Raw genomic sequence first — 10,157 nt, 5'->3', positions numbered from 1 at the left:
GGTTAATCATTGTTTGTTTATTCATCTTGACCGGTCAACAAACAAGACCCGATAGATTAGTTTCGCAGATTGAACTCAGCTATGGCAATCGCAGCAGCAGCTGTGGTTCTTCCTTTAGGTGTTATGATCCTAATCTCAGGCATTGTCGCTAATATCATTCAGGTCCTATTCTCAATAGTTTCACTATTATTCTGTTATTGCTACTTATGTTCGTTTATTTCTAGGGATTTAATAGATTAAAAGTTCACCTCCTGATTCTTATTTTTCGTTAGGAATTTTTGGTTTTACCATTATCCACAAAGCGATGAAACATGGGTTGGGTAATTTACCAAATGGGTTAAGAATCGTGAGAAAACATTTAGGAAAAAGCCGATCAACGAATATTTAACAGCATCATCATCAGTAAACCCACCTTGTAATCTAAATATTTAACAGAAGCATCAACGAATTCCTCATTTTCTTCAGGAGGAATTCAAGCAAAGAGAAGAGATGGTTGATTGTGAAATATTTAGATTAAAAGAAAATTTCAGCGATTTGGATTCTCTGTTGGTTATTGGGTTTGTGATTGGAAGAGATCTTTGGGTTGTGATCTATGATTTGGATGTTGTGAAACTATTATAGAAAGGACAAGGAACGGTTAATCATAATCCGTTTTTTTTTGTTGCTTAAAACGGTATGTCATTACCCGTTTTTCACTTTTCCAGAACGGCTAATGGTTAGCCGTATCCGGAATCTTCTCGCTGGGATTCCCACACATAGAAAAGTCTTGCTGGAAGAAGCACTTTCAACTACGATTTTTGCTCTTGGGAAGAGCTTGGGCAGCTCCACAAGACTCAGTCTGACAAGTGAGGTGTATGCAACCATCCTCGCACCTCACTGGCCAGTCATGAAAATTTTTAGTATATTGGCAACCCCACAGATTACAGAAAGCCAAAACCAGCCCGGCTGACGAAATGGCCCCCTTGAGGTTCACTGTCATGTTTCCAAGTTCCAATTAAATGAAATTCCCCCAAAGTACCATTTTTCTCCTGTCTTCTGTAATGGAGCTCAGCAGTTGATTATCTCTCTATACTCAGTACAACAAAACCAATATCAAAAGAGATCAAGAGAGGAGTCCATGGATACACTTAAAAGGTTTCTAGGGTTTCTGATTCAGTAGTTAATGAGCTAATTTTTACAGTTACTGGTATGCATTCTTCTATTTATACTTACTGAATTCCTCCATGTTTATGTGTTGTAATCAGTCTTTAATTTAGAAATTTTGACATTGGATTTCCTCGTTACATCAAGTTTTCATTTTTATGAAATTTTCATTTATTTGTTTTTTCTCTCTTTTTTGGTGTGTTAGGGGAGTGATTATAAATGAGGCGAATTTATGTTATCCAAGTTATTAGACTGTTCTTGTTTGATATTTAGTACATGGGGTTTTGCTTATCTAGTGAAATGACTGTGTTCTGTTTATGTCATTGATTGAAGTTATTAGGCTGTTTCTGTTAGATATTATTACATGCATTCTGTGTATCTTGTGGAAAGAATGATATCAATTTTATGACACTGCAGTTCGATATTACAATAATCAACAAACGGTTACTATCGGGTCAATGGCACGCGTCGCCATATGGTATAATGGAAAGGTTGTCGATGACAACCCTCATAATCCGAAGTATGTGGGTGGGAAATTTAAAATGTTTGATGTTGGTGAGAATATAGCAGTGAGTGAGTTCTTTGAGAGTGTCAGAGAAAAATGTGGTATCGGGAGTAGTATCCGCATTACAATAAATTATCGTCTTTTCCTTAGCTCCACCTCTGCTGCGCTTGTTGACATTGCTGGATGTGACACACTTAGTGATTTGCTGTCGGGATCTGAGATACATGCATTTTATGTTCAAAAAGAATGTGCACCAGCCGAAGAACCGAACCCGAGGGAAATAATTGAGAGGTAAGTGTGGTCATTCTGGAACTATATATATACTTAGTTGTGTGATTTAACCTCATCACATTGATGAAACAATTTAGTTGTCGCACAGAACTTCTGCTGGTAGCAAGGAACCTTTCCCTAGAGGGACGGTTGAAAGGTAACTGTGCTCATTGCTAAGCTATAAATTTTTATGCATTGTTATACTTTCAATGCTGACACAGTATAGTTGGTGGATAGAACATCTACTGGTTCCCAAGATAGTCGTGTTCGGGTTCAAGGCTCATCCTCAGCACATGTCGTTCCAGAGCAGCCAAATTTGTAAGTGCACTTATGTTTAAGTGCACCAGTTCTGTTTTGTAACTCACACATTAACATGCATATTAAGAAAAGCTTAATCTTCCTCCATTTCGCAGGAACCTTCTTAAGACGAGAAGCAGTACTACAGTACAGACACGTGCGATGAGGAGGTAGATTGCTGTTTTTCTAATGATAGCCTTGAAATCATGTTTGGCAGAACCTCAAATATAATAACGTTTTCATGCTTGAAAGCAGGCAAGAACAAGCTCCATCTGGCCTTGCTAGGGAAACCGTGGTAGCAGATGTTGCAGATAGTTCGAGGTTATCACCGCACCATTCTTTCGACAATGTCATAGACGGTTCATCTGATAGGTGCTCTCGCAAGTTGAATTATGTTTTAGTTTTCTATTTTCTTGTGGTTTTCTGTGCACGTTTGCCTAAATTTCTGCAAAAATATAACTATACTGATGATTCTCTGCTGCAGTTCCTCCTTGGATGATGAACAACACAATGAACCATTGTTGATCTCTTCTTGGGATGGTGGGCAGGATGAAATGGAATCTCCAACTGATAATCCAACACGCCCGAACACTCAAGCATCTGTGAGGCATAGGTAATTCAAAACCTTATCCTGTTAACTTAGACATAGATTATAAAGCTGACCTTACGCTGAATCAGATTAAATACCCAGGATTAACATGATATGAAAAACACACTATAACTTGAAAGATTGTGTCAACAAGGACTTGAACTCCTACTTCTTTTTTGTGATGCTGAGTTGATGAAAGAAATTAAACATATCATTTATGACATGTGTCCTCCAACCTTCCCTTCACATCACCTCATACTCGATATTTAGACATGCATGCTCCATCAGTTGTATATTTAAGCTACTTTACGCTACTATAGCAATTAACTACCCTTACGCATAAGTACATGATTAAGAACTTTTTTACAGAAGAACTTTTTACATAAGAAATTTTAGCAACAGTACTTTTTCCTGTTCCTCTTTATTTACAAATGCAACTTACATGATTTCTCACCATCCAGATCAGTTTCCAAAGCAGATGTAGGACGCCGTAGGTTCACTAGTGCAGATCTTAATGCTCCTATTCTGACAAGTTCCGCTCTAGACAATGAGTTTTTTGTGGGTCAAATCTTCGAGACGAAGCAGAAATTAAAGTTTGCTTTGCATGATATAGCAGTAAGGTCCAGGAGAGATTTGAGGGCCTGTAAAAGCGACCAGCAAAGAGTAGAGTGGAAATGTGGAGCAAAAGGCTGTGGATGGTGCATTCGGGGAAATAAAATTGGTGATTTGCATCATTTAGAATTACTCGGTATTTGAAACCTCATACATGTAAACCACTAGAAGGGCAGTTGGATCACAAGAAAGCATCAGTTGATTGGATTGCTGCTCAGGAAAAAGAGATGCTGAAGATTCAGCCAGATTTAAGCACCAAAGAGATAGTTACAAACATCGAAAAACGGTTTGGTATCAAAATTTCAAGTACAAAGTCAAAAAGGGCTATGACATCAGCAAAAGAATCTCTTCATGGAAATTACAAGGACTCCTTTGATAATCTTAGAGGTCTTGAGAGAGAATTTACCAGGAAAGGAGATGGGACAGTAACGAATCTGATTGTCAACAATGATGGAACATTCAGAAGTTTCTTTTGGGCGTTTGGACCATGTATAGAAGCTTTTAACATTTGCTTGAGGCCAGTAATGATAATGGACAGTACAATCCTAACAGGACTTTACAGTGGAGCGCTATTGATGGCTTGTGGAGTTGACGGAGAGAACGAAATTGTGCCAATTGCATTTTCAGTGGTTGAGGAAGAGAATGACGACGGCTGAGGTTTCTTTGCACAATGCATACAAAACCTCGTCTTGGGTCCAAGTCGTAAAGAACTAACCATTATCACAGACATGAAAGACTCTATTGTCACGTCAATAAAGCAATTTCTATCATTAGCCCATCATTCATTCTGCCTTCAGCGGCTGACAGAGAATTTTGTCTCTAAGTGCCATGAAAGGATTCTCGAGGATTTAGTATGGCGATGTGGGACAGCATTCACTAGAAAAGAGTGTGACTACTTCCTGGAGCATTTAAGAAGAGGGAATACTCAAGCTTCATATTGGTTGGAAGCAGTGGATAAGAACTTATGGACAACAAGCTATTTTGGTGGGTGCAGGTACGACATTTACACAACAAAACTAACTGAAAGCTTCAAAGCCATTATTGGTGACGTCTTAGACCTTCCTATCACTGGACTGGTTCTCGGAACACGTACTAAGGTTGCGGATTATTTGTATAAGCGTCAACAGGATGTTTCGGATATTTCCAATGGATTGACAAAGCACTATGCAAGACTATTGGAGACTTCTCAATTAGAACCAAACATCTATAATGTAACACACTTCAGTCTGCATGAGTCACGAGTGTATATCCAAGACCAAGAGTTTTCAGTGAACTTAGATGGACGCACATGTTCGTGTCGTCAGTATCAGTTAATGGGAATGCCATGTGTCCATGCAATTGCGGCAATACAAGCTCGGCATTACAACATCTATGATTATTGTGCGTATTGGTACACAGTTGAAACATACCGTCAAACTTATTCAAAGACACTTTCTGCTATTCAAAGTTGTATTGATTGGCCTTGTGAGCCGAACGACTCTCCAATTTTGCCACCAACATGGCAGAAGAGAGTGGGTCGTCCAAAGCGTAAGAGCATAGAATCTCAGTCACTTGTTCGTGGTGGTACAGTACGATGCGGAAAGTGCAAGGAACCTGGACACAACCGACGTAACTGTGGGGTCAAGTCAGCATAAAGGTAATCCCTTTGCTCTTCTGTTTGTATGGTGGTCTAGAAACACTTTCTAGACATATTATCATCTGTTAATTAACTGATTATATATGTGCAGTGAAGATCACAAAGAGAGGAGACTGAAGAGATCATGTACCTCAAAAATGGAGGTATGGTATTTGTCATGTAAATCGATAAATGGGAGGTTGTTAGAGCACTACTTTGTAACTTTCTCTAGTTTGTCGATTTTAGTATTAAGAATCATGTGAAAGCACAAGATTGAACTTCTATTTTGTTGCCTAATATGTCTAGAAAGTGTTTCTAGAGTCTCTTAAGGATTGAAGAACACAGAGACTTGAAGCTACAGCGGCAGTGAAGAAGATCTTGTCAACAATGGGCAAACTACTTGAAGGTCAAAGTGACTAGAAGACTTTAATGGAGAATGCTTGATTTGTTTCCACATTACCATCTCACTAACATGAATAGGTAAAGGACTTTTATGTTGAGAGTTGAGACCATCAAAGGGTCAGAGTAGAATTAGGTTGATGTGATCCTGTGGATCTGTCGGAGCATAGCTTTGTATTTCAAATGTTTCATGTTTTGTATGAGCTTGTAAGTGCGTGATATAAGCGTGTGGTGTAACTGGTACGTACAAGTAATCTGTACGTTAGAGACCGGTTATGTAGGTTAGCCGTTTCTAGCTTTTAAATAGAGATTCTCAGATCTCTTTCTGTAACAAGAAAAACAATTCAATTAAAATTGTATAGAGAGAAATGTCCAACGACTTTACTTCTCTCAATATGGTATCAGATACTTCTTCAAAACCCTAAGTTTCAAATTCAATTCAAAACTTCAAATTCATCAATGGCGGAAATCAACAAACATATACCTCTAACTGTCAAACCACCATCAAAACTAACTACAACAAGTAATCCTCTCTGGAAATCACAAATTGTTCCACTTCTTCGTAGCTACAATCTGTTTCGATTTGTCGATGGCTCCTTTTATTGTCCTGTCAAATATCATCGCAAAACATCTCCTGCAGGACAAAAGATTGTAACAACAGACGGTTTTGTTGATACTGATCCTGATAATGAGTTTGTTTTCAATCTGATGTACAATTACTAGGTGAATCAAGATCAGGCTATTCTCTCATGGCTATTCATTGCGTGTGTTGAAGAAACTCACTCTCAGGTACTTGATTGCACCTATTCTCATGAGATTTGGATTCGCCTTGAGCATAATTACAATGCAACTACAAAGTCCAGGTTAATGCAATTGAAAACAGATTTAGTTCATTTAAACAAAAGTAGTGAATCAATGTTAGCTTACTTTGACAGAGCTAGATCTATTTCTCATAAATTAGTTCAAATTGATCGTTCTATTTCTGATGAGGATCTAGTTTTCCATATCCTTCAAGGGTTACCTACTGAGTTTAATGCTTTCAAAACTTCAATTACCACTCAGCAATTGAAGAATGATAACCTAATTACCTCTGCTGAATTACTGGGATTATTGTTATCTGAAGAAGCTCGAGTTTGTTCTGAATCAAAAGTTTATTTAACCACAGCCTCTGTAAATATTTCAACCCAACAACAGCCTCCTACCTCTCCCACACCTTCATATGATTCACAGTATCCACCCTATTATCCACCTTCAGCTTATTATCAACATTATCAAGGACCTTTACACTATCATCCTTCATCTCCATCTTACTCACAGAGAGGTGCATCAAATAGATCTGGTGGTGGTTATCGTGGTAATCGATCTGGTGGAGGTTTTAGAGGAGGTTTTCGAGGTAGTACTGGTGGTAGATTTGGCAATGGTGGTCGTGGTGGTGGTAGATATAATGGTGCACCTAACAACTTCTTTCCACCAACACCACCAATCAGATACAATTACTATATTGAATGTCAAATCTGTATTAAACCTGGTCACTCAACAACTGAATGCAGATACATATATGCTCCAAGTGATAATTATATGCCTCAAGCTCACTACACTTCTTCTCAGTTCCATGGAGATGCTTATGATGACTTCTGGTGCCCTGAACCTGAAGCATTTGATGTCTACAATGATGCCTCTACTTCTACTAGTTCAGGATGGGTACCTGACTCAGGAGCAACTCACCACATTACCTCTGATTTATCCAATATAAATCTTCATTCTGAATATCAAGGACATGATCATGTCAGAGTTGGCAATGGCTCAGGTTTGAACATTACTCTCATTGGTTCTTCTCTTATTAATGCTGATTGCAAATTTACTCTCTCAAATGTGCTACATGTTCCCTCAATTACTAGGAATATAATTTTTGTGCATCAGTTTACAAAAGAGAATAATTGCTTCTTTGAATTTCATCATGATAAATTTTATGTGAAGGATTTGAGTTCCCACAAGGTGCTTCTCACTGGTCCTGTTAGAGATGGCTTATACCATATGGAGTTCACTGCTTCTCAGCTCAAACATGCTCTTTCTTCAACAACCTCTTCATCATCATTATGTCATAATAAACTAGGACAACCTTCTTACAAGACTTTAAGGCATGTTTTGTCTTCAGTTAATGCAGTAATTGACAGTCATTTGTCTGCAACAGTTTGCTCATCTTGTCAACTAGACAAGAGTCATGCATTACCTTTTCCTTCTAGTTCTACTATTGTGTATGGTCCTCTGGATTTAATCCACTCAGATGTATGGGTATCCCCTCTTTGTTCAGTCAATGGATTCAAGTATTATGTTTCATTTAGCAGATTCACTTGGATATATCCACTAGCATATAAATCAGAGGTTCTTGACACCTTTATTAAATTTAAGACTAAAATTGAAAATCAACTTCAAAGGAAGATTCAATATGTTCAGTCTGATTGGGGAGGGGAGTATAGAAATGTCTCATCTTATTTGGACAACTGTGGAATTGGTCACAGGGTATCTAGTCCACATGCACATGCTCAAAATGGAACAACAGAAAGAAAACACAGACACATAGTGGAAACTGGTTTGGCACTGTTATCTCATGCTTCATTACCTATATGATTTTGGTCATATGCCTTTGAAACAACAAACTTTCTCATCAATAGATTACCTACTCCAACTTTGCACAAATTGTCACCTCTAGAAACATTATTTCAAATCAAACCAGACTATAATTTTTACATACTTTTGGTTGTGTCTGTTTTCCTTGTTTAAGACCATTCAATACACATAAACTAGAACCCAGATCAGTAAAGTGCATTTTCTTGGGCAACAGTCATCTTCACAAGGGTTACAGGTGCTATAATCCTCTTACCAATAAAATTATTATTTCTAAATATGTGGTGTTTGATGATAATGTGTTTCCATATGCTACTCTATTTCAATCTGAGAATTCTTCTGCTGCTGCAATTACTTCTGCAACCATTTTACCCTCGACTGCTGCTGTCACTTCAATTCCCAATGAAGTGGATACAACTCTAACTGACATGTCTCTATCTACTTCACTTCCATTACCTGTATTTACATCCACTGCTCCTCCTTCTGTCAGCAACAATCATTCCATGACAATTAGGGGTAAACAAGGTATTTTCAAACCCAAAGTGTATGCTTCTGAAGTTCAGAATGTGTGTGAAGACATCACAGTCCCTACCTGCTATACTGAGGCATGTAAGGATCCTAGATGGAGAGCTGTTATGGATGAGGAGATCACATCTTTGTTACAAAATGGTACTTGGCACTTGGTACAGGTAAATTCAGGGTACAATGTCATTGGGTGTAAGTAGATTTTCAAAATCAAGAGAAAGGCATATGGCACCATAGAGAGGTTTAAAGCTAGGATAGTTGCAAAAGGGTATAATCAAATTTAAGGACTTGACTATCAAGATATATTCAGTCCTGTTGTGAAACCAACAACTATCAAAATGATTATCTCCATTTCTCTTCATAAACGATGGCAAATTAGGCAACTTGATGTTAAGAATGCCTTCTTACATGGGAATCTGCAGGAAGAAGTGTTCATGGTGCAACCATCTGGTTATGCAGATAAGTTACTACCTAATCATGTGTGCAAATTAAAGAAGTCACTTTATGGATTAAAGCAGGCTCCAAGAGCATGGTTTGCTAGGCTTAGTAGCTTTCTACTTCACAATGGTTTTCAAGCTTCCAAAAATGATACATCTTTGTTCTTCATATTTAATGCTTCTTCTGCTTTGTATGTGCTTATCTATGTAGATGGCAACCTTGTCACAGACATCTCTACATTAACAATTGATAATCTTCTCACTGCTCTCAGCAAAGAATTTGCAATCAAGGATCTTGGTGAGCTTCATCTTTTCTTAGGCATACAAGCATCAAGAAACTCTGCAGGTCTTCATCTCTCTCAGGAGCAATATATCTCCAACTTACTTCACAAAACAAATATGACTTTTTCCAAGCCATATTCTACACCATTTGCTGCTACAACTGGTGTTGATTCTTCTCCATTGTTTGATGACCCTGCATTATATAGAAGTGTTGTTGGTGCTCTGCAATATGCTACCATCACCAGGCCAGATATTTATTTTGCAGTCAATAGCTTGTCAACATATGCAGTCTCCAACAGAAGCTCACTGGACTGCAGTTAAGAGAATTTTGCGCTATCTACAAGGCACTCTTGGCTTTTACCTTCAGTTTAAATGCTCCAGTTCACTTCAGGTTCAGGCCTTTTCAGATGCTGATTGGGCTGGTGACTCCACAGATAGAAGATCTACTGGTGGAATGGCTATTTTTCTTGGTCCCAATCTAATATCCTGGTGCTCTAGAAAACAGAAGACTGTATCTCGTTCCAGCACAGAAGCTGAATATAGAGCTTTAGCTGATGCAACATTAGAGGTTGTGTGGATTCAGTCTCTATTAACTGAACTTCAATTTCCTTCTTCTAGATCCCCAGTTCTTTGGTGTGACAACATGTGTGCCACTTCTCTTACTGCAAATCCAATATTTCATAACAGGATGAAACATATTTAAATTGCATTTCATTATGCCAGAGAATAGGTGGTTTCTAAGGCATTAAGGTACGGATCATTTCCACTCAAGACCAGCTTGTTGATATATTCACGAAAGGGCTTTCTTCTTCTCGTTTTGCTACGCTACGACTCAAGCTCAGTGTCTCTGATTCTTCA

At 38.2% G+C, this 10,157-nt stretch overlaps 1 protein-coding gene across 7 annotated transcripts; it reads left to right on the top strand.

The window, feature by feature from the left end:
- The first annotated feature begins 953 nt into the window (after positions 1-953).
- Positions 954-5,825, top strand: LOC113290760. 7 transcript variants are annotated; one of them, XM_026540358.1, is made up of 10 exons: positions 954-1,186; positions 1,561-1,939; positions 2,028-2,075; positions 2,156-2,236; positions 2,332-2,385; positions 2,471-2,587; positions 2,700-2,828; positions 3,266-5,052; positions 5,149-5,195; positions 5,351-5,825. In XM_026540358.1, the coding sequence occupies exons 2-8, from the start codon at positions 1,602-1,604 to the stop codon at positions 3,558-3,560; spliced, it is 1,062 nt and encodes a 353-aa protein (XP_026396143.1). In that variant the 5' UTR covers positions 954-1,186; positions 1,561-1,601; the 3' UTR covers positions 3,561-5,052; positions 5,149-5,195; positions 5,351-5,825. The 7 variants fall into 7 exon arrangements, with proteins under 7 accessions (XP_026396143.1, XP_026396135.1, XP_026396132.1 ...); XM_026540350.1 differs by having other exon boundaries at positions 5,144-5,195; XM_026540347.1 differs by having other exon boundaries at positions 5,144-5,195; positions 5,338-5,825.
- Positions 5,826-10,157: the final 4,332 nt, after the last annotated feature.

The sequence above is a fragment of the Papaver somniferum genome, chromosome 1 (assembly GCF_003573695.1).
Source record: "Papaver somniferum cultivar HN1 chromosome 1, ASM357369v1, whole genome shotgun sequence".
NCBI classification, from domain to species: Eukaryota; Viridiplantae; Streptophyta; class Magnoliopsida; order Ranunculales; family Papaveraceae; genus Papaver; species Papaver somniferum.
The sequence above is the reverse complement of the archived record's forward strand: the minus strand, read 5'-3'. Positions and strand labels throughout refer to the sequence as shown.

Excerpts from the sequence above, each read along its gene's own strand:
- LOC113290760 (XM_026540358.1), top strand. The coding sequence starts at position 1,602 with ATGGCACGCGTCGCCATATGGTATAATGGAAAGGTTGTCGATGACAAC. Across the intron at positions 2,076-2,155 it reads CCTAGAGGGACGGTTGAAAG|AACATCTACTGGTTCCCAAG; the intron begins GTAACTGTGCTC and ends GTTGGTGGATAG. Across the intron at positions 2,386-2,470 it reads CAGACACGTGCGATGAGGAG|GCAAGAACAAGCTCCATCTG; the intron begins GTAGATTGCTGT and ends GCTTGAAAGCAG.